The sequence below is a fragment of the Labeo rohita genome, chromosome 15, assembly GCF_022985175.1.
Source record: "Labeo rohita strain BAU-BD-2019 chromosome 15, IGBB_LRoh.1.0, whole genome shotgun sequence".
NCBI classification, from domain to species: domain Eukaryota; kingdom Metazoa; phylum Chordata; class Actinopteri; order Cypriniformes; family Cyprinidae; genus Labeo; species Labeo rohita.
The window spans coordinates 21,429,738-21,455,722 of record NC_066883.1 but is presented as its reverse complement, the minus strand read 5'-3'; the positions used below and the strand labels follow the sequence as shown (position 1 = coordinate 21,455,722).

The 25,985-nt window shown below is 37.6% G+C and overlaps 1 protein-coding gene across 1 annotated transcript in view; it reads right to left on the bottom strand.

Moving 5' to 3' along the window:
* Positions 1-25,985, bottom strand: part of grik4 (glutamate receptor, ionotropic, kainate 4) — a 455,824-nt gene that overhangs the window by 168,513 nt on the left and 261,326 nt on the right. Inside the window, exons 4-5 of the mRNA XM_051129192.1 lie at positions 18,387-18,551; positions 2,492-2,589 (exon numbers count right to left, since the gene is read on the bottom strand). Of these exons, the coding sequence (XP_050985149.1) occupies positions 2,492-2,589; positions 18,387-18,551 (263 nt within the window). The remainder of the gene's footprint in view (positions 1-2,491; positions 2,590-18,386; positions 18,552-25,985) is intronic.

Genomic DNA, 25,985 nt, shown 5'->3' with positions numbered 1-25,985 from the left:
AAGTTTGAATTGTGACTAAATTTAGTACATTTCCCCTCCCCTCAATAGTAATAATAATAATAAATATTATTATTATTGTTATTATTAGTAGTAGTAGTAGTAGTATTGTTATTATTATTGTTGTTATTATTACTATTGTTATTATTATTGTTGTTATTATTATTAATTATTCAATAATAATAAACATATTTAAAAAAATCAAATACAAATTTATAAAACTTAAATAAATTTACAATAATAAAAATTTAATAAAATCCAATAATAATAATAATAATAATAATTTGTTTAAATTTTCGTTTATTTTGTGCTATTTTAAATAAAATATCATAGTATTATTGATATTTTTACCATAATACAGTAAAAATAAAATCACCCATCTACCAACTATTCGTTTTTCCACAAATTATTTTTGCAAAATAAATAAATAAATAAATACAATCTACATAAGCTACATCAAAAACCTACATGCATTAAAATAATGATAATACTCCTAGTTTTATTTAAAATAAACTGTTTTATTGTCATTTTTACCATAAAACAGTACAAATTAAATCAGTAAAAATAAAATCACTGAATGGCCAGTCTGCCAACTATTAGTTTCACAGCAAACCATTTTTGTGAAACAAAAAAACAAACAAATAAACAAACAAACATTGAAAAAATAAACAAACAAACATTATATAATAAATTAAAAATAAATAAATAAATGAATACATAATCTACATAGAAAATCTACATGCATTAAAATGATGATAATACCCCTAGTTTGATTTAAAATAAACTATCTGATTTTGCTATTTTAAATGTATGTATTATTGTCATTTTTACCATAATAAAAATAAAATCAGTAAAAAATAAAATATCTGATTTATGGCCAGTCTACCAACTATTAGTTTCACAGTAAACTATTTTTGTGAAACAAACAAACAAACAAACAATTAATAAACATGATAATAAATAAATAAATAAATAAATAAATAAATAAATAAAAAAAATGCCTAAAAATAATTTTAACTTTCTGATTTTGCTATTTTAAATGTATGTATTATTAAAAAATAAATAAAACTTCTAGTTTTATTAAAATTAACTTTCTGGTTTTGCAATTTAAAATTAAATATTATTTTATTACTGACATTTTAGTAAAAATAAAATCACTGAATTATGGCCGGAATTATGCTGCAAAACTGTTGCAGCAGGTTGAATTTGTATTCCTTCCTTTAACATCACAGAGTCCTGGTAAGCCTGGTTTCACTCAAATTTGAAATCATCCCTTCAAACATCCAGAAAAATCAGAGGCCTCTCGCACAGACTCCTTCCTGTTTTTTACTCTCTCTGTCACACACACACACACACACACACACACACACAACACCACTATAAACATAATGACCCTCCTCCCTTTAGACCATTAGAGATAGTCAAACCATTTTTTAAAATACAATAACAGGCGCACAATGACCTTTCCCCATAGTCAGAGGACAGAGAGCATCTGACCCCCCCCATTTCATCATCCCAAAGCAGCTAACAACCTCCGCCAGCGCTAACCAAACCCTGACCTACTGCAAAGACAAATAACAGCTCCAGAAAAACAAATAAAATGTCAGCATTATAAATATTCATCGAGGTGTATTATAGCTGATGTAAACGTTTAAACTTTCATTACACAAGGCCTCATCTATGACCTAAGCAGTCATTTATAAGATGTGACTATGAATATTTATGCTCGTTGCTCACTTTGGAAGGCGAGTTGCCACTGATTATGAATTATGAAGACATTAAGGAGTGATGCTTAGTCAGTCGAGTATACACAGTAAACTTGTTTCAAGCTGCATTATTCATTACCTGTGCGATAGTAATATATTCCTCTGACTGCTGCTGAAGAAAATCCACATATAATATGGCATCAGCTCCAGCGCTAGACTGTTTACAACTGGCTTTTGACGACATTATATGTCAGCTATAAATGTGTTAAAATACATTACCGACACCTGGAATTAAGAAAGGATGAAGCAGCAGTTGGTTTCAAGTGAATGAAAGTAAATATTTCACTTCACTGTCCGACAGAGCGAGAAACGGCTCCAAACAATTCAGTCTGCATCACGGCGACAATTAATCAATATAAATTCTCCGTTAATCCGCGTTATTTAATTCTTCCCTTAGTAATTTACTTAGTCTGTTGGCTTGTCTTCATGTTTGCCTGCGGCAGAACGAGTGCTTACAGGAAAGTCTGACTTCAGAATAGTGGGATTACTAAGCACGGTGTGTCAATAATCATTTATGTATTTATTAATTGCAGCTGCACATTGTAGTCACGGCTTAACACTCGCCATTTGCTTGTCGTGTTCATTCAGCTGTGGTTGGGGATCATTTTTAGAGCGTGTCACTGACCGCACCGGTCATTACAGTAATGATATGAATGATTACTTGGTAATATGATCTGGGCTTTGGTATGTTGCGCTGATGACAAAAGAGAGTCGATGCCAACACTCACCTCTTTCTCACCGCAGATATTACTGATGATGGAGTTGGATGCCGGGCTGGCAGAGGGGCCCAGGACCGCCACAACCCCCTTGGACATGATCTGGCACACTGTCAATAGTTAAGGGAAAGACCAACTGTCATTTATTACAGACAGAGAACAGAAGGAAAGCAAGATGTAACCTTGCCAAGAGTGCTGCTGCCCCATTTTCATTCAAGGATCAGAGCTGGGTAGATTACTTGCTAAATGTAATCCGTTACTGATTACAAATTACATGACACCCCCCTTAATTTCTGGTATCTCATTATGTAATCCAGATTACATGTAATCAGTTACTATGCAGCATTGTCAAGGATACTGTATCTACAATGGAAGTCTATAATATCCAGACAAAGCACAGTACAAAGAGTTTTAGCATACTAATTCATCTCAGTGCCAGTTGCTTGGCTGGTGCAGGTGATTTAAAAAATTTCAAAGAAAATAATATGGGACTAATTACTTTGGAGTTGCAGTTGCAATAAAAAGAAGAAGACGAAGAAGAAGACTAAGAAGAAGAAAATGGTAATGGTTATTATTGTTTATTATTAATTATGTTAGTTATTAATTAAATATTAAACTATTTAATAATATATTATTATTTTTTAAATATAATATTGTTTTTATTATAATTACTATAAATAATTATTATAATTAATTATTTATTTATTATAATATTTATAATTATTATTATTATTAATTAATTAATTATGATTATTATCTATTGTGATTAATATTACTGTTTATTATTATTATTATTATTATTATTAATTAATTATGATTATTATCTATTGTGATTAATATTACTGTTTATTATTATTATTATTATTATTATTTATTGACTATTTAAATTGTTTATTTTACTATTTAAATAACAACAGTTGCTTATATTACGGTGGTGATTATTTTATTATTAATTTATTATTATTATTATTATTATTATTATTATTATTATTAAATGACTATTTATTTAAATTGTTTATTTTATTTATTTTATTATTTAAATAACAACAACAACAGTTGCTTATATTACGGTGGTGATTATTTTATTATTAATAATTGTTACTGTTTCCTATTATTATTTTTTATTCTGTTGTTGTTGTTGTTGTTGTTATTGTTATTACAACCACTAGTACTACTACTAACTACTAATTTTTATTATTATGGTAATGATTATTATCGTTTATTAATTATATTAATTATTAATGAATATTTAAGTAAATTCATTAATAACTTATTATTCATTAATTATACATTATTTTATTCTATTATTTTTAGTTTATTATTATTTTTGTTATTATTATTATTGCAAGCAACATATAAATATTTGCTCATTATTATATAAGCTTATTATTAATACAACTACTACTAGTATTACCACTACTAAAAGTAGTTAGTGGTAGTAGTACTAGTAGTAGTTGTTATAACAACAACAACAACCACAACAGAATTAAAATCAATAATACTAACAGTAACAATTATTAACAATAAAATAATCACCACTGCAATATAAGCAATTGCTATTGTTATTATTAAAAATAATAAAATAAATGAATGATTTAAATAAATAATTATTATTTAATAATACTAACAATTAATACTAACAAATAATTATTAATAATAAATCATCATCATCATCAAAACAAATAATAATCATAATAATCATCATCACCACAATAATGGTAACAATTTTAGTAGAATGAATGAATGAATGAATGAATGAATGAACTAATTAATTTACTATATGAGTGTCACGAATCTGGTCGGTGCTCCACGGACTACCCACCACCAGATGTCTCTCTCACCTCTTTTTACTCCCTGGCCGTTACGTGGCATCCTGGACTGCATCTCCCATCCACCACCGCGCTGATTACGTCAGCCCCCATGACTAATCAGGCGCCCCATAAAACCCCCGGACTTCCTTGTACCGATCGCGGTTTGTTGAGTGTTTAGTGATTATTTCCTAGTGTTCCAAGTGTTTCCTAGTTTCTTCGTTCCCTTCTGACCTTCGCTCTTGTTTTTGGACTACTCTCTCTCGGATCGCCCCTCTCGGATATTGTTCGCCCCTCGTTGGACTCACGCCTGCCTTACTGACTCCCTTTGTGTTTCGTCTTCATCATTCCTGATTGTACCTGTGATTACCCTGCCTGCCTGACCATGTATCTGCCTCGTCCATTAATAAAAAGCATGCATATGGATCCGCTCGCCTCTCGTCACTCTCTCATCGTTACAGAACAAACCGCCACCACAGGATCCAGCAGCTCCACCCCCGGACAATCAGCCGATACGGACACAGACAGAATTCTCTCCCGGATCAAACAGAAAACACACACACTCGAACATTATACCCGTGAGTTTATTTCAATTGCTAATTATTCCACTCTCCCGGACTGTATTAAGATTGAGGTGTTTTGTGACGGCGTGAACCAGCCCCTCCGTGCGCGACTAAGACGCAAGGGCCCGCGCTCGTCGCTGGAGGCGTTTCTGAACTTTGCGTTTTTGTGTGTGGGTTCGCCGTGCACTGTCGGGGTCGCGGAGAGGGAACGCGACAACGCGGTAATGGCGACCGCGCGTCCCACTCGCAAACTAGCGGTCTTGCCGGATCATGATGCCACAAACAAGTTTGCCGCCTGGATCGCTCGAGAAATGGCGGCCGTGTCAGAGCGCGCTCATGCTATGGCGGTGTCAGCAGAGCCCACGCACAAGATGGCGGCCGCGCCGGAGCGCGTTAACGCGGTAGCGGCGACAGCGGAGCCCGTTCATACGATGGCGGCGGCGCCAGTGCGCGTTCACAAAATGGCGGCGACTGCGGAGGCCGTTTGCAAGATGGCGGCGGCGCCGGCGTGCGCTCACAAGATGGCGGCGACGGCGGAGCCGTCCACAAAATGGCGGCTATCACAGAGCTCCGTCACGTCACAGCTGCCATACAAGAGCCATTCAAAGGTACAGTTACATTTCCTGAGTCAAGTCAAGTTTCCGAGTCTAGTCTAGTTGCAGCTGTAATTCCTGAGTCAACTCAAGTTTCCAAGTCAAGTCAAGTTGCAGCTGTGTTTCCTGAGTCAAGTCAAGTTTCCTTGCCGAGCCAAGTTGCAGCCGTATTTCCTGAGTCAAGCAAGTTTACTGCTGCTGTTCCTGTGTCAAGTCAAGCTGGGGCTGTGTTTCCTGCATCAGGTCAAGTCAGAGCTGCTCTTCCTAAGGCAAGTCAAGCTAAAGCAGTTCTTCCTGTTTCAAATCAAGCCAGAACTGTAGTTCCTGTGTCGAGTCAAATTACAGCTGTCGCTTCTGTTTCAAGTCAAATTACAGCCACGCCAGAGCCACTGCACAAGATGGCTGCCACGCCAGAGCCACTGCACAAAATGGCCGCCGTCTCCAAGCCGCTCCACAATATGGCTGCCATTCCAGAACCTGTGGTCAGGGCCCGGACGCCACCTGTGGTCATGATGGCCCACGTGCTGGACACACCCCTAATGACAGTACGGGCAGCTAAAGTGGCGCTCCTTGTCGCGGCGGCTACCCCTGAGTCAAGTCAAGACACAGAGTCAAGTCAAGCCAAAGCTGTCGTTCTCCATGAGTCAAGCCAAGTCACAGCTGTTCCCCACGAGTCAAGTCACGTTATAACTGTTGTTCCTGAGTCAAGTCACGTTACAGCTGTTGTTCCTGAGTCAAGCCATGTTGTTCCTGAGTCAAGTCAGGCTACAGCTCAAGCTTCCAAGTCCAGTCAAGCTTCCAAGTCCAGTCAAGCTTCCGCCATCATCCCTGAGCCCGAGTCTGCACTGCTCAAGAGGGCCGCCACGCCAGTGCTTGACGCAAAGATTACCACTAACGCCACGTCAGCCCAGCCAGCGCCTGCTAACGCCACGTCAGCCCAGCCAGCGCCTGCTAACGCCACGTCAGCCCAGCCAGCGCCTGCTAACGCCCGTCAGCCCAGCCAGCGCCTGCTAACGTCACGTCAGCCAGGCCACAACCGGTCAAGGTCATGTCTGCCTCTTCTGAACCTGCACCAGCTGCTGTTTCTACTAAGTCAAGTCAAGTCACAGCCAAGTCAAGTCATGTTCCAGCTGTTCCTACCAAGTCAAGTCACGTCACAGCCGTTCAAACCAAGCCAAGCAAGGTCACAGCCGTGGCTCCCGGGTCAAGCAAGGTCACAGTCGTGGTTCCTGAGTCAAGTAAAGTCAATGATCTTCACAAGCCAGTTCAAGCCACCGCTGGTCTTCACGTATCAAATCAAGTCACCGCTGATCTCCAAGAGTCAAAGTCCAGTCACGTCCCGCCTGACGGCCCAGAGTCCAGTCACGTCCCGCCTGACGGCCCAGAGTCCAGTCGCGTCCCGCCTGACGGCCCAGAGTCCAGTCGCGTCCCGCCTGACGGCCCAGAGTCCAGTCGCGCCCCGCCTGACGGCCCAGAGTCCAGTCGCGTCTCGTTTGACCGCCCAGAGCCTTGTCACATCATGTCTGCCAGTGTGATGGCAACCGCAATCCTCAGCATCTGGGCCGCAAGCTACGCTCCAGAGAACTTGACGACGACTCCAGAAGTCCTACCCGTCGTCAAGTCTGTGCCAGAGGTCTCGTCTGACCTCCCTGAGCCTTGTCACGTCATGTCTCCTAGCGTGTTGGCAATCGCCATTCTCAGTGTGTGGGCTGCACACTCAGCTCCAGAGGTCTCATCTGTTCGCCAGCCAACTCCAGAGCTCCCGTCTGATCTCAAGTTTGCTTCGGAGGCCCTGTCTGACCACGAGACAGACCCAGAGGCCTCACCAGTTGGAGAAGCCGCGCCAATGCCTCCTGAGGTGTCAGCTTCGGCTGTAGATCCTCCTAGGGAGGCGGCGTTCTACCTCAAACTCTCTGCTTCTCCCCTTATTCTGTCTGCCTCCTCTGTCTCTACTGTTCCTAGGTCCCAGGCCATAACGCGGTTTCCTGCTCCAGAGGTCCCGTCTGGTCCCAAGTCTGCTCCAGAGGTCCCGTCTGGTCCCAAGTCTGCTCCAGAGGTCCCGTCTGGTCCCAAGTCTGCTCCAGAGGTCCCGTCTGGTCCCAAGTCTGCTCCAGAGGTCCCGTCTGACCTCAAGTCCGCCCCTGAGGCCTTCCCGTAGGAGAAGCTGCGCCAATGCCTCCAGAGGTGCCAGCGTCAGCTGTGGAACCTCTTATGGAGGGGGCGTCACCTCAATACTCTCTGCTTCTCCCCTTCTTCTGTCTGCCTCCTCTGTCCCTGTTCTCCCCAGGTCCCAGTCCATGACAGAGCCACCTGTTCCGCCCGGAGAGCTGCGGCACCTCCTGTTCCGCCCGGAGAGCTGCGGTACCTCCTGCTCCGCCCCGGGGACTGCTGCGCCTTCTTCCCCTGTTCTGTCTGCCTCCTCTGTCCCTGCTTTCCCCAGGTCCCGGATTGTGACGCGGGTTCCGGCTCTGCCTTGGAGGGCTCCTGCGCCTCCTGCTCCGCCTCCAGTTCCGCCCTGGAGGAGTCCTGCTCCGCCTCCAGTTCCGCCCTGGAGGAGTCCTGCTCCGCCTCCAGTTCCGCCCTGGAGGAGTCCTGCTCCGCCTCCAGTTCCGCCCTGGAGGAGTCCTGCTCCGCCCCGGAGCACTGCTCCACCTCCAGCTCCGCCCTGGAGGACGCCAGTGCCCCATGCTCCGCCTCCGGCTCCTGCCTGGAGGGCTCCCAAGCCTCCCGCTCCACCCCCGGCTCCACCCTGGAGGGCCTTTGCCCAGCCAGTGCTGCCTCAGTCTCCTGGCCCCCCACCGCTCCCCTGGACTGTTTTTTTTCTGTTGTTTCTGTTGGAGCGTCTGGAAGCCGCTCCTTGGGGGGCTATGTCACGAATCTGGTCGGTGCTCCACGGACTACCCACCACCAGATGTCTCTCTCACCTCTTTTTACTCCCTGGCCGTTACGTGGCATCCTGGACTGCATCTCCCATCCACCACCGCGCTGATTACGTCAGCCCCCATGACTAATCAGGCGCCCCATAAAACCCCGGACTTCCTTGTACCGATCGCGGTTTGTTGAGTGTTTAGTGATTATTTCCTAGTGTTCCAAGTGTTTCCTAGTTTCTTCGTTCCCTTCTGACCTTCGCTCTTGTTTTTGGACTACTCTCTCTCGGATCGCCCCTCTCGGATATTGTTCGCCCCTCGTTGGACTCACGCCTGCCTTACTGACTCCCTTTGTGTTTCGTCTTCATCATTCCTGATTGTACCTGTGATTACCCTGCCTGCCTGACCATGTATCTGCCTCGTCCATTAATAAAAAGCATGCATATGGATCCGCTCGCCTCTCGTCACTCTCTCATCGTTACAATGAGACTATACTATGAGACTTATTTACTATAATATAATGCTGTCTTTATAATATTTACATGTTTCTTGCAAACAGATGTATTCCATTAGAACAAACGCCTACTTTGGAACAACCTTCAATAGAGAAATATGATTTTTGGGTCCAGATGGTGCAGTTACTGAATCTACCAACAGAGGCTAATGGTCCATGCTAATCAGCTAAAACCTGACCTGCTGGTGTCCACTCAATCTGTTTTAAAATTACTAGCATAACCCAAATAATTCAATTTTATTCAAAAATGAGTTTTAAAGAGCTCACTGTAATCATAATCTAGCTCAATCAATCAGAGGCTTAGCGCTATTATTAATCTGCTCGTTTTCAGTCTCTCACACAAAATTACATTTTATTATTAACTGACCTTTGAGTTAAGAGTGTCCTGAAATTATATTTGCTGCTCGGGGCAGCAGGAGGAGTGAGAGGTAGATTTGTTTCTCACTCTCCGGCACACGTGTCTGAACTCTAACAGAGTGTCATTTCACATGGGTTTATAATCCCTCTCTGTTTTAATTATGATGGCGTGGGCAGTGTATAAGCCAGATACTGGTGCTCTGAGCACTTAAGCAGGGCATGCTGGGAACAAAGGGAAACAATGTGATTACAAAGCACCAGTAGATGCAATGGTTTCTTGAACTCATAATCCCATAGTAGCAAATGCACACACCTGTGGAAGCCTCTGTTACTTGTCTCTCCATAATACATTGCAAGCATATCTCCGTGCTGCCTTGAATGGTGATGAGCTGCATTTTTAGGATCACTACACAGTGCTACAGTGAATACACAAGCATTCATTTCGCAGGTCAACTGCTCTCAGCTGGAAATCAAGTGGAGCCTACAGGAGGTGGACACCCTTATGGATTCACGTCAACCTTGCTGTGCATTGTTAGTCCTCTAAATAGGGCTTTCAATTTGTTAACGTAATTAATCACAATTAATCTCATGATTTATTGGCATCAACATTATTACTACAGTTAATGACTCTCTAAACACACTCTCAAAAATAAAGCTTCCAAAAGGCATTTTTGCAGTAATAAAAATAACCATTTTGGGTTTCAAAGAACCTTTCACTGAATAGTTTACCTAAAAATGAAAATTCTGTCATTAATTACTCATCCTCATGTCATTCCAAACCCGTAAGATCTTTGTTTATCTTTGGAAAACAAATTAAGATATTTTTGATGAAATCCGAGAGCTTTCTGACCCTGCATAGACAGCAACGCAACTGACATGTTTAAGGCCCAGAAAGGTAGTAAAAATAGTCCATGTGACATCAATGGTTCAACCGTAATTTTATGAAGCTACGAGAATACTTTTTATGCACAAAGGAAACAAAAATAATGACTTTGTTTAACAATTTCTTCTCTTCCATGTGTCTTCGATGTACGTTCATGAGCATACCACGACACATGCGTGTGTAAGCCCCATGAGTAATTAATGACAGAATTTTCATTTTGGGTGAACTATCCCTTTAAAAGAACCATTTTCTCTTAGTATAAATAACATTTTAATAATCGTTTAAAACATTTTTTGTACTATAAAGAACCTTTTGTGCATTGGAAATGTTAACGATTCTTCATGAAACTTAAAATGGCAATAAAGAAGCTTCATTTTTCTGAGTGTAGTGTATATTTTCTTATCAACATGTATTGCTTCCAGTCTTAATGCATTCAGTTCTTTCTAACTTTTTAAAGGAAAGAAAATTGAGTCAAATGTAAGTATAAGTCTGCCACTATCACTCAGCTTCAGTGACAATTAAATTCCACCAACTCCGATTCCAACTCCAACGAACTTACTTTTGTTAAAAGTCAATGTCGGATTTGATTTATTCACATGGTGGTGTCAAGTCTAAGGCTTTATTACAAATTACCATTTATCATTGGCATAATCTTTAGTTAAAAGTTGAAGAGAAAACTTCAGCAGCATAAACTCCACATGTTTGTGTTTTCCATATCTGAGAATGATCCAAAGTACATTGAGCTTCAAATGAAACAAAAACACTTGTTCATCTGTACACAAAGACATGATCATGTCACAGATTACTTATATAATGATTACATTGATTAGTGATCTAGACATTGTGCGGAATCTTTTCATCATTTTATGCCACATTCTTTAAATATATACAACAGTATATTCATTCAACTATTGTTTCTGGCCCTTGAATTTAATTGGCTGAGAGCCTTTTCAGCGGTGTGATATTCTAGTGATAACAGCACTCCAACCGTTTCACAGTTTGTATCACTGTGCTTGCGGTATTTCTCATGGGGAGTGTCATGGTGGACGCCCAACTCTATTATAATTTTATAAATAATCCTGTTTTTGTGTCATGCTATGTAGTTTTTAAGAGTTTTTATGTCAGAATGTACTTTAGACTTTAAATTTGTGGTATGTTAATAAAGATAACATCTATTTGAAAATTTGCTTCTATGTTTTCGGAGATGTGAGCTCCAGGCCATTAGTAGCCGTTCAGCACTAATGAACCTGCCGAGAGCAGCCTTACCTCGGCCAGATCTTCTGGAATTTGCTGCTGGCTCTGATGTCTCTATAGTGGTTAAACATGAGATATACTTTGTTTTGGGTAAATCCAACAGGCAGTCTTTGGTCTCATTAATCTATTATTTGTTCCAGAGCAATTAGTTTTGGCTCATAGGAAAATCAACAGTATATTTATACAACAGTTCTGTCTAGTCCTCGAATCTGATTGGCTGAGAGCCTTTTTGCAGTGGTGTGATATTCTAGTGATAACAGTGCTCCTAAAGTTTCACCATTTGTATCACTCCGTTTGCAGTATTTCTCACAGGGAATGTCATGGCGGATACACAAACCCACTATAGACATATTAATAATACTGTTTTTGTGTCACAGAATGTAATTTTAAGAGTTTTTAGGTGAGAGTGTACTTGTTTAGACTTCAAATACGGGGTTTGTTAATAAAGATAACGTCTGTTTGAAAATTAGCTTCAGTGTTTTCGGAGATGTGAGCTCCAGGGCACCAGCAGCCATTCAGCGCTCATGAACCCGCCAAGAGCAGCCTTACCTCGTCCAGATCTTTTGGAATTTGCCGCTGGCTCTGATGCCTCTATAGTGGTTAAACATGAGATATAATCCAACAGGCAATCTTTGGTCTCATTAATCTATTATTTGTTTCAGAGCAAATAGTTTTGACTGAGGGCAAAATCAACAGTATGTTTATACAACAGTTCTTTCTAGTCCTTGAATCTGATTGGCTGTAGCCTTTTTCAGTGGTGTGATATTCTAGTGATAACAGCGCTCCTAAAGTTTCACCATTTGTATCACTTCGTCTGCAGTATTTCTCACAGGGAGTGTTATGGCAGACACCCTAATCCACTATAAATGTATAAATAATACTGTTTTTGTGTCACAGAATGTAATTTTAAGAGTTTTTAGATGAGAATGCACTTGTATAGATGTCAAATATGTGACCCTGGACCACAAAACCAGTCTTAAGTCGCTGGGGTTTATTTATAACAATAGCCAAAAATACATTGTATGAGTCAAAATTATTGATTTTTTTTCTATGGCAAAAATCATTAGGAAATTAAGTAAAGATCATGTTCCATTAAGATATTTTGTAAAATTCCTACTGTAAATGTATAAAACTTAATTTTTGATTAGCAATATACATTGTTAAGAACATTATTTGAAGAACTTTAAAAGTGATTTTCTCAATACTTTGATTTTTTTGCACCCTCAGATTCCTGATATTTAAATAGTTGTATCTCGACCAAATATTGTCCTATCCTAACAAACTATACAATGAAGCTTATTTATTCAGCTTTCATATGATGTATAAATCTCAATTTTGAAAAAATGACCATTACGACTGGTTTAGTGATCCAGGGTCACATATGTGGTTTGTTAATAAAGATCACGTCTATTTGAAAATTTGCTTCTATGTTTTCGGAGATGTGACTGAAATGCGGTTGTAAACAAGGAAGTTATTTTTACATTCAACAACACATTTTAAGATGCAGCCAACAAATGCAAAGTCGCACTTTCATTGGAAATCACCCTTAACAGATGAAATTATATTTTGACAAAGATATCACTTTCCTCAGTCGATATTCAAACTAATGTTTTATTGTGAATATAAGATTGAGCTGAAGAATGAATGCTGTATCAAATGCCGGTAATCACACTCGCTCAGTCCATCTCTCTCATAATACTCTACATAATACAGCGAGCTTTTAATTCAGTAATACAATAAGCTTTCTTTGAGGCAACTCAACATTCCTTTGTTACTAGTTCTAAAGTGACCTTTTCGAATTAGTAACGGAGGCTTGGGCTCGGCGGTTAAACTGTCAATCTGAGATTTGAATACACGGGGGAAGGAGTATTTCACACAAAAGAGGGTTTTCAGTGTGTTTTAATATACAGTAGTCTGTTGTATTGCTTGCATGGATCATAAGGCGTGTAGTTATTAACCCTAGCATGTACTACGACTCACGAGGGTCAGGTGAGTCACAGTTATGACTGACTGGAGTCAAATCTTTGACATGACCCTCTTGCACGGCTGATCCAGAGAAGGACAATGAATCCACGCGGATTGAGTAAGCACCGTGGATCGTGGCTGGTTTTTAGGACGTCTCTGTTCACTTCAGATCACAAGCATTAGTATGCAGACCACACACAAACACACACATTGTGGGTTGTGGGAAGATGCAGGCTTCAGCGATTTCAGATGGGAGTACGGTAGGGCAGGTAGCGGCGATGTGGCATTTCTCCCTTCCTGGGAGTGTCACTGATCCATTTCTAATTCAATTCCTACATACTGCAAGCTATTACAATACTGAATTAGACCGAACAGGGTTGTGCGACTAACCGTATAGAGAGCGAAAGAAAGCTGTTTATATCCATCAAGAGGGGTATTTTAATGGCGCTGCCTCTTAAGCCCAGAGAAACCAGGAGAGGCTTGTCATCCTTAACCGCCATGTGTCTCAACAGCTCTGATTGTTTAAATTACAGCTCATCTTCTCCTGATTTTAGTGCCGCCTACTTTCATTGACAACAATGAACCTCAGTCATGTTTAATATCCCTCTGTGAGTGAGCAACTCTATTTTGTTCTCCCCAACGCTATTTGATTCAGGATTCGTAAGGGAACCGTTATTAAATCTAGGGCTTCAGAGTAAGGAAGGCACAAAAAGATTGACAGGCAGCTGTTAAAGTAAAAGTCGCACTATTCGCTTGAAATCCGCTGACTGTCAGTTTAAATTTTAAAGGCAGATTGAAGTTCAAAAGTTTGAACCAATATTGAAAATCTGGGATTCAAACCAGGAAATAAAAAGAAAGATTTATGATACTGCAATTGCTGAATGTAAAATAAATAAATAAATAAATAAAAATGATGTGAAACTTTTTCTCTTTAAATAATGCTCATAATTAAAATAAATAAATAAATAAATTTGCTAAATGTTAATAATAAATAAACGATTTTGTAAAATTTACAACAAAATGTTACAAAATAAAATTAATAAAAAATATTTCAGATTTTGCACTATTTCTACAGTTTGTCCCCAAACAAACAAGTACTTTTTTAAAACAAACTATTACAACATAAAATTAATAAAGAATATTTCAGATTTTACACTGTTTAAATACTACAAGATAAAAATAATAAAGAATATTTTTATTCTGCACTATTTCCACAGCAGATCACCAATCAAATAAGTACATTTGAAAACAAACTATTACAACATAAAATTATTAAAAAATATTTCAAATTCTGCACTATTTCTAAAGTAGGTCACCAATCAAGTACATTTTAAAACAAACTATTACAAGATAAAATTAATAACAAATATTTCTGATTCTGCACCATTTCTACAGTAGGTCCCTAATCAAATAAGCAAATTCTAAAACAAAATATTACAAGATAAAATTAATAAAGAATATTTCAGATTCTACACTATTTCTACAGTAGGTCCCAACCAATTAAGTAAATTTGAAAAGAAAATATTACAACATAAAATTAACAAAGTATATTTCAGATTCTGCACTATTTCTACAGTAGGTCACCAATAAAATAAGTACATTCCAAAACAAAATGTTACAACATAAAATGAATAAAGAATACTCAGATTCTGTACTATTTTTAGGTCACCATTTAAATAAGTAGGCCTAAATTTTAAATAAAATTAAAAATAAAAACAAAAACAAAAAAATAAAATCAGACTCTGCACTATTTCTACAATAGGTCACCAATCACATAATTAAATCTGTGAAACAAATTGTATAAATAAATCTCTCAAATTCAGATAATTATACTGTAGATCCTATTGCCCTGCTAAAAAAAAAAACAGCTAAACCCAGCCAACCAGCTTAGGTTTAGAGGGGTTTTGGCCACTTCCTTGGCTGGCCAGCCTGGTCTTAGCTGGTCAGCCTGACCAGCCTAGCCAGTTTGGAAGACCAGCTAAAACCAGCTGTGTTTCAGCAGGGTGAACACTGGGTCACACTTTTGCCTCAATAAACTCCTAATTTGCTGCTTATTCATAGTTAGTAAGATAGTTGTTCAGATCAGGCATTGGGTAGAATTAGGGATGTAGAATATGGTCATGCAGAAAAGGTGCCTTATGAGTACTAAAAACAGCCAAGATGTTAATAATAGGCATGCTAATAACAAGTTAATAGTGAGAATTGCTCCCTATACTAAAGTGTTACCAAACATTGATTCTTATTGTAGTTTGTGTTAATGAAAAACATCTGCAATGTAATTTGTATATGGTGTATCAGCTGACCTTTTAGCTAAGCTTGATTTTGCCGTAACCAAGGAAACAAATATTTTTACAATAAGTCCTGCATACCTTCTGACTGCGAAGACATCAGAGTATGACAGCACACTTTAATCTCTGATGAGTGAAAACCTGTTAACTGAACTGCTATCAAACAGTATATTAGTCCCTTTCTTTATCACCGAAAGCATCATCTGCTACCAGCCAAGAACATACGGAAAGATGAAAATGACAGACACTCTAATTATGCATGTATAGAAGTCTATTTATACATATCACTGCACTTTATTATAAAAGTTAGAAAACATTAAAAACAAGAAAAAATATATTTCCATTAGAAGATGTAAAAGAAAACATAGATGTGCTCATAAGTAAATACAACACAACGTTCTGCTGTTTGAATAAGTATTCAGTGCATGTTTTACAGAAGGAATGTCCTCGCGAGGACACAATTATCTCATAATTTGCCTCTACCTGTGAATCATTACAATTCCTACAACTGCTGAATAAAACCACGACGGTTAAGGGACCATTATTCAGGTTGTGAGTTAAAGGACAGCTGAAAAAATTAAAACTAAAGAGCTTTGCAAACACATTCTAACTAAAGTAAAACAAATGTATCGAGGAGGATGAGTAGGCATTGTAGTTCCTGGCAGTGTATTAATCTAATTGGTTAGGGATAGTTCTCCCAAAGCTAAAAAAATCTGTCATCATTTACTAACCCTCATGCTGTTTCAAACTTGGGCCCTATGATTTCCGCAATGCGGAAAACACAGACGGAATCACAGAATTTACTGTATAACACGGAATGTCATGGAATTTTGCCAAATTTTGGATGAATAAATCAAAAGTAGGTCAGTACGCTCCAATCGAAATGCAATATGGACTAGTGTCTGTAATATTATGCTGTAAAAATTCCATTTAAAAAGGCACGTTCCGCGTGTCTCTGTGTGAATGAATGGCGCAGATGCTCTTGGTGAGTTCACAAGCACATGAACATAATCTCTAGAACTGCTCTGAGAGTCACTTCATGAGCATCTTTTCTTTCGAGAATAAATATCATCATATGTGACCCTAGACCACAGAACCAGTTTGTAGGTACATGTGTAGAAATAGCCAATAACGCTTTGTATGGGTCAAAATTATCGATTTTTCTTTCATGTCAAAAATAATTTGGATATTAAGTAAAGATCATGATCCATGAAGATATTTAGTAAATTTCCTACCATAAATATATCAAAACTTTTTGAATTAGTAATATGAATTGCTAAGAACTTCATTTGGACAACTGCGCTAATGGCGATTTTCTCAATATTTTGATTTTTTTTGCACCCTCAGATTTCAGATTTTCAAATAGTTGTATCTCCATACAAACCATACATCAATGGAAAGCTTATTTATTCAGTTTTCAGATTATGTATCAATCTTAATTTAAAAAAATTTATCCTTATGACTGGTTTTGTGGTCCAGGGTCACATATCATATACAAACAGAAACTTAAAGGACTTCACTGCAGCCTGTCAAGATAAAAGTTTGGTTTAACTTGAAGAAAGTGTGACAGAAATATTTAATTTAATGATAGTACTACTACTACTAATAAAATTATTATTAGACATTATTTTTAAAGGAACATTTATCAGAAAAAAAAAAAAAAAAAAGAATTACCAGAATTTATTTAGCAGTAACACAGTATTTCTGGAAAAAAGAGTAAGTAAAATAAGAGTAAGTAAAATAATACTTTAAAAAAAAAAAAAATAAAATCAATTAATTACAGAAGCCTTTGATTATTAATATTTAATGAAACCATTAAAATGTAATCCAGAAATTTAATGGAAAACAGAATTTGGTCAAAGTAAATCAATTTGAGAGAGAGAAAAAAAAAAAATATTTCATAGGGCTTTAGAAATGTAGTATTTTTTAAACCTTTAATAAAAGGCTGTTAATTCAAGTTTCATGATTTCAATTAATTAGACCTTTTTTTTGATTAATACAATTTATTTCAACCCTTAAAACAGTCTAAAAAATTAAAACAGAAAATCAGAATTTGAAAAAAACATAAAACAAACATATAAAACGGAATTCTGGAAAAATAAAAAAAAAATTTGTGGGGCCCTATCAAATCTGTATGACTTTCTTTCATTAATTGGGCACAAATAAAGATATTCCGAGTACTGTTGGGATCCAGAAACATTGGATTTCATTGACTTTCACTGTATGGACATAACATTATTTTCTTCAATATTTTCTTTTTAGTAAATAATGACAGAATTTCCATTTTTGGGTGAATTATCCCTTTAAAAGGTCTTTTTTTAACCTCAAGTAACCATAATCCTAGGTTATGTGGTTCCATGTGTTCACTATCCATAATTTATCCTGGGTAATTAATTAATTAGGGGTTGATAGGTTGTGAGATTTCACATTGTACACTTGTAAAACCTGGGTTAATTATTTGCATATTTATAAAGGTTACAAGCAATGATTGGACAAACACAGCATGCGACTTGTTTGATAACTGCTTGTCCATCTGTACAAACACAAGGACGCTTGGTTTTAAATTGATTTATCAAAAGTACCATTTAATATATTATAAAATTGTAAGAGAGATATTATGAATTGAAAAAATATATGTATAAAAATGTATAATATTATATTAAAACATAATAAAAATGCAAGGGTGCATATTATTATATTAAAATATAAAAAGCATCATACTTTACAGTATTTGTTTAGGTATAATGTATAAAAATTATACTGCATGTAAAATAACATACACCTCAGAAATGATATAAAACATGTGAATACTCACTAGTTTCCCCAGTCTCGTATTCACTGTCTCGGAGCAGCTCAAAGATGTCCACCTCCAGTTTGCCTGTGGTGGAGCGGTTGCTGGAACGGTTGATGCTGTCTTTCGCCAGAGTGATGGCCAATCGCTCTCCGCGGCTACACTCCATCGGGTCATCGAGAATGGCAGCTGGGACACAGTTCAAGAAGACAGAGACAGACCCAGAAAGTGAGACAAGAAATTTTGACAAACACAGCTGGGACAAAAGAGATTAAGCAGTCCTTAAGATGCCACAGAAATCATTCAACACAATGAAGAATCACAAGTGTTTCTGGGTCGCCTTTGCGCGTGCATTAAACCACATTCGCTTACAGTAAACAAGATGTATGATGTTCTTTGATTTGACAGTTTTTTTTTCTGACTTGCTATGAATGTTGCACGGTACATATATCCTTGCACTATGTTTACAGTCACTGGTGGCTTAGTGCTATTAATGCACATATATGCCCACTTTCGTGAACCCATATTATATATTCAATCCGCTTTTAATATATCTAGTCCGTGGTGAGTTGATACAAGGCGTAGCAACAACATATGCCACAGCCAGTATCTGACGCTCAAGGATATTAAAATCTGCGTTAAGCAAATAAAATGTACACTTTTACCGCTGTAATATTTGACGTGAAAAAAGCCTAATGATATCTGACACCGATTCAACAGCAAAAATCCTGCTTTTTAAACAAAACCGCACGAGGAAAGCTTTATGCAAACCCTGTCAGATGAGCACCTGTCGCTTGTGATGCACGTCAACCTATTTTCAAACTATCCTTGTGATATTTCTGTTACCTGTCATATTGGCATATTGAAATGGTTTATTTTTCCGCCATTCTTCAAGCCAACACATAATTAGCTCTCCAGTGACCCTGAATTTGCGGCATGACTCACACGCTTTGCCCTGAAAGTGCTTTATTTACACTGGAATGCTGGAACTGTGCACGATTATAAAGATTTTTTAATGCCAGTTGTCAAACCCTGACAAGAGCAGTATGCTGGAAGAGTTCATGCTTGTGTGCATAAATATTGCAGTGGAAGTAAGCACAACCCATCTAATCTTGGACTGTACAATCATCAAAAACACAAAAACAAATTACATAATGCATAAATGGAACTGCAGTGATTCAGAACGCTTTAATGATTTAATTCAAACAAGACCGAATCAGCCATGAGAGTCCTCCTATTAAAAAAGGGCAATATAAATAACAGTCCACTTAAGACTGCCATAAATATCGAGATGTTTGTTTAGAGATGGTAAATGGAGATCCGCGGTATGTTGTAAATGAGATTAAATGTATTCGCTTGCGGCAGAGCAGTGAAGGCAGTTAAGCCTCACATTTTTTTTTTGCAATTTTAATGTGCTTTTGGGTAAAAAGCAATTAAATTACTATATACATGAGTCCAATTTGAGTTAATGTGTTCTGTGAGGAGAACACATAGATTTTTGCCTTTACCACTGACTCACAGGGGATATTTAAAAAAAAAATTATTAGCAATTAATGTGCTGTCACATTTGGGGCAAAGCCACATTCATTACGGACGTTTTCCCATCAGTAATACCTGTCATGGTGAATATTTACGCTAAAGCATACATTTATTCGCATTAAAAAAAAAAAAAAATTATAAGAAAAGACGGTAAATCTATACTGGCCGCCCATACAGGAGTCTCCATCTGTCTCCAACGGCAAGCTAAGTCATCTTCTCACACCCCCTCCTCTCTGTCTTAGCCGATAGTAAAAGGCTGTTCCCACAGAACAAGTGGAGAAAGCTCAAACTGGGCAATTCTCCCAGGTTCACCCCCAAATCTCGCAACAAAGAGTGCCAAATGGAAACACTGGCCCTGCGCTGAGCCCTGAGGTTCTTTTCTTGTCCCCAATCCGCGGTCGCAAATGTAGATGTCAAAGCAAGGAACTGGAATTGCCAATGCTAAATGGAATCCTAGCGCAGGGTAAAAATATCAGAAGGGGAGATCTGTTGCGGGGCAATGACATTTTAAAGGCATTGCGGTATGAGACTCTGAGCCGTGTGGAGGTCCACTGCAGCCGAGGTTCTATTCAATCTTCCAGTCTTGGCTCGGCTGCTGACCCTTTTAGAAGAATCGATGGAGAGCAGCAACGCGTGCCGGGGCATGAAACGCATTGTGTAATGTGCATGGATACCAGGGTTGACAGTTATGGTATGAGCAGCACCGTCCTTGTCTTAGTGCATCTTGATACTATCCAGAAAAGCATGTGCAGCAGTGTGTTTGCACTGCTGTGTGTTAAATCAATTGAATTGTATTTATTTATGGGCTTTTTGGACTTGGGGTAGAGAAAGATGGGAAATGATTGAGCATTTTGGCTTTTGACTGATTGGTAAATAAAAACAGACAGAAAATAAAATTAAAGAATGGGGAACTGAATATGTTGCAGACCAGACTTGAACACGTTTTTTCCATATAAGCACTATAACTCCTAATTAGTGGGAGCTTTTGGATGTTTTTGCATTTGACTGATAGATAAATAAAGACAGGCAGGAAATGAAATTAAAGACTGCAGAAGTGGATATGTTGCAGGCCAGACCTGAACCCGTTTTTTCCATGTAGGAACCAACACTTCTAAATAGTGGAATTTTTTGGGGCATTTTAGCCTTTGACTGATAGGTAAATTAAGTCAGACAGCAAATAAAATTAAGGATTGGAGAACTGAATATATTGCAGGTCAGACTTGAACCCGTTTTTTCTATATAAGCACCATAGCTCCTAATTAGTGGGAACTTTTGGGCATTGTAGCCTTTAACTGAAAGGTAAATAAAGACAGGTGGAAAATAAAATTAAAGACTGGAGAAGTGGATATGTTGCACGGTTTTTTTCTCCCATTTGAGCAGCACATCTCCTAAATAGTTGAAGCTTTTGGGCATTCTGGCCTTTTACTGATAGGTAAATAAAGATAGACAGCATATAAAATTAAAGATTGGAGAATTGGATATGTTGCAGGCTATGCTTGAAACCATTTTTCCCATATGAGCACCATAACTCATAAATAGTGGGAGCTTTTGGGCATTTTGGCCCTTGGCTGATAGGTAAATAAAAACAGACAGGAAATAAAGTTAAAGAATGGAGAACTGGATAAGTTGCAGGCCAGGCTTGAACCAGTTTTCCTCATTTTAGCACCGTATGGTCGAAATAATAGAAGCTTTTGGGCATTTTAACCTTTGACGGAAAGGTTAACGAAGACAGACAGCAGATAAAATTAAAGATTGGAAAATTGGATATGTTGCAGGCCAGACTTGAACCCGCTTTTTCCATATAAGCACCATAACTCCTAAATAGTGGGAGGTTTTGGCTGTTGATTGATAGTTAAAGACAGTCGGAACAAGAAATGAAAGATGGGAGAATCAGATATGTTGCAGGCCTGATTCAAACACCTTTAACCAAACACATTCTTCCACATGAGCACTATAACCCCCTAAATGGCAGAAGCTTTTGAGGTTTCCGGCCTTTAGCTGATAGGTAAATTACGCTAGATATGTAATAGTGATGTTAAAGATTAGACAACAGGATATGACAGAGGCCACATTTGAACCTATAAAACACCACAGATCCTAAAAGATAGAAACTGAGCTTTATTTGATAGCTAAAGTGAAGCAGGAAATGTTAAAAATTTGACAATTTGACATGACGCTGGCCAGATTCATACCTGCATCCCCACAAAAGCACCCCAGCTTCTAAAAGATGACCTCAATTTAACAGTTAAATTAAGCAAGACAGAAAATAGCAATGTTACCGATCAGAAAATTTAATATGACACAGACCTAATTCAAACCTGCCTCCCCACAAAAGCACCGCAAGGCTTTACTTGACAAGTGAAGCAAGACAGGAGCAAGATTCAAGCAAGATGGAAGACTGCCATATTCAAACCTTTGCCCTCATAATAGCACCGCAGCTCCTAAATAATGGAGCCTTCATTCTTGCACAGCTGAGTAGCTTAGACAAATGGGAATGCTAATGTATACATAATTCAATCTCTCCATATATTACACACTTCCTTGGCATTACCCACTGCATTATAGAATTACATTGTGTGTTTGTTTATGTGCACTCTGTATCTGAAGTTAGATTCTATTGCACTATATTTCTTCTAGCTACCTATTAACCTGTGTACCTCACAAACCACTATGTATCCTGCAGGCTAAAGAAACACTGAAACAAACCATTTGATCTTACAATACATGGGGGTTTATAGTATGTCCCAAAGGCCCGTTCAACACTACATTCTCAACATAATAAAGCCACTAAACTCTCAAAATCACCTTGTGCTGCTGCTCCCACTGGGCCGTTGGCTAACAGTAGTCAAAAGAGACCAGCCATGGAGGATGGCGGTACTGTGAGGAGAGAGGAACTCATCACTCAACCGAGTTGTCCAATGTACAAATGGCTATTAAATAAGCACCATCACACACTTAATCAACCAGAGTGACTGAATGCAGATAAAATGGACAATTGCATCACCTTTAAGCGCACTAACTGCCATTTAATATGCTTTTCCATTTGAACCGTTAGATCCAAATGAGGCTTGAAAAGCGTCAAAGCAGCAGAATCTTGATTGTGACATTTATACAGCTATTATACTAGACTGATTATCAATGAACAAACTGTCAACAGTAATGACATAAAAGCACACTCATTAACTATCTTTCAAACAGCTGAAAGAGCTTCACCAACATAAAAGAGCTTGATGTACATGATTAAGCTACAAAAGGTACTGCTAGTGCATCTTGTCAGAAAGCTGCACTGAAGTCTTCAGTGTAGTTGCTCTTTTACCTTTTAAGAATTTTCAAAAAATATCCTGTTGATTTGTAAATAAAATTATGTGATAAAAAGCACATTGAGTTAAGATATGAATACTACCATAATACATTTATAGCTGTCTTCTGGATATATAAAATATACCTAAAAATGTATAATATTTATTTTACATTTCAACTGAACCAACTGGAAAATTTAGATGCAAAAGTTACTAAAAAGTTAGATTTTTTTTTTTATTATTATTACAATGTAATAATTATTTAAATATCCTTTTTTATAGTATAAAGGCAGAACAGAGCACATCATGAGCTCAAGGGAGGCCACAGTAATGTTTGATCATTTATGTATTCTCCTTTATGCTCTATGTGTGTTGTAAGCAACAAATATAACTACTGAGGCAAATAAAAATAACCCTCTGAGGAGACGTCAGTATCAAGGCCATTTTAACAGACTGCGCTGCTGTGGGAGTATCTCTTGTTTGGTTAAAAAGAACAAATTTACCATCTTTAACTTGCTGAACCAGCAACTAGGGATGTGGAAAATACATATTTTCAAAATCGACTAGTACACTTATACAATAGGCTTTAAAAACGATCAATTCATTGTGTTTCTTAGGAAGCGTTTACATAGTGTGCTCTTGCTATGCTACAGTGGTAAACAAGCAATGTTAATGTTCAAAGCTACCACCACTGCTAAAATACCCAGGAAAAATATATATGAGCAGTGAGACACTAGATATAGAGTGTTGCTTTTCCAAAATGTTTGATACACAAAACAGCACGTCATCACTTTTATCCACCTTATCAATAATGTACATTAACAACAGGCATAGATATTTTAAATCTGAATGTGCAAGGCTGGGTATTGACAACTACTAGTCATTTTAGCTGTACAAAACAGTCTTTTATTTGGCTTGATACTGCAAACTGGCATTTGTTATAACATTATTTTCATTTCTTATCAAAATAATAGACACACTCATTTGTAGCACAAATAGCTTTCTGTACTTCTAGTTATTTACCCATAACAGCTTACTTCAGTGTTGAAAAACAGGGTGGATAGAACAGTTCAACAAATATGTCAACAATTAGGTCTAACTCACTTTTTAGACACAGTACTACACTGTCTGTTTTTACTCTGCCAGTGAAAAATGAATCCAAAACATGCAGAACAGGTGCAAATATATGAGAAACACAGTAGTGCGGGTTTGTTCATAAAAGAAGCTCTTGTTTAGCTCCTAAATAAATCAGGGTTTTTAAACAAATCCTAATAGAATAGAATCAAAGACTTACTTCACTTGTTTCCTCTCTAATGATTCAGTGTTTTTGAACAAATCTGTTGAATGAATGATTGAAAGATTTGTATGGCTTGCATTCCCGCATAAATAAGTAGTTTTGAACAAATCAGCTGAATAAATGATTCAACGACTCAGGTCAGTTGTTTCCTCCCTGAATGAATCAGTGTTTTTGAACAAGTCTGCTGAATGAATGATTCAGAAGACTTGTGTGACTTGCGTTCCTGAATAAATCAGTGCTTTTGAAAAAATCAGTTGAATAAATGATTCAAAGACTCCCTTCACTAGTTTCCTCTCTGAATAAATCAGTGTTTTTGCATAAATTGGTTCAATAAATGATTCAAAAGACTGGTGTGACTTGCATTCCTAAATAAACTCAGTGGTTCTGTTGAACAAATCAGTTGAATAAATGATTCAAAGACTCACTTTACTTATTTCCTCCCTGAATGAAACAGTTGTTTTGATCAATCAGCTGAATAGATGATTCAACGACTCAGGTCAGTTGTTTCCTCCCTGAATGAATCAGTGTTTTGAACAAATCTGTTCAATGAATGATTCAGAAGACTTGTTTGACTTGAATTCCTGAATAAATCAGTGCTTTTGAAAAAATCAGTTGAATGAATGATTCAAAGACTCACTTCACTAGTTTCTTCTCTGAATAAATCAGTGTTTTTGAATAAATTGGTTAAATGATTCAAAAGACTGGTGTAACTTGCATTCCTAAATAAACTCAGTGGTTCTTTTAAACAAATCAGTTGAATAAATGATTCAAAGACTCACTTTACTTGTTTCCTCCCTGAATGAAACAGTAGTTTTGAACAAATCAGTTGAATAAATGATTCAATGACTTGTGACTTGATAAATCAGTGGTTTTGAACAAAGCAGGTGAATAGATGATTCAAAGATTCAATTTACTTGTTACTGAAACAGTATTTTTGAACAAATCAGTTACATGAATGATTCAAAAAAATCGTGTGACTTGCATTTCAGAATAAAAAAGTAGTTTTGAACAAATCAGTTAAATAAATGATTCAAAGACTCACATCACTTGTTACCTTTCTGAATGAATCAGTGTTTTTGAACAAATCGGTTGAATTAATGATTAAAAGACTTGTGACTTGCATTGCTGAATAAATCAGTGGTTTTGAGCAAATCAGGTGAATAAATGATTCAGAGACTTACTGTACTTGTTACTGAAACAGCAGTTTTGAACAAGTAAGTCAAATAAATGGCTTAAAGATTCACATTACTTATTTCCTCTCTGAATAAATCAGTGTATTGAACAAACCAGTTGAATAAATGATTCAAAGACTCACGTAATTTGTTGCCCCTGAATGAATCAGTAGTTGTGAACAAATCGTTTGAATAAATAATTCAAAGACTCAAGTCACGTGTTTCCTCTCTGAATTAAATAATGTAGTGAACAAATCGGTTTAATGAATGATTCCAAAGACGTGTGTACCTTGCATTTCTGAATAAATCAGTGATT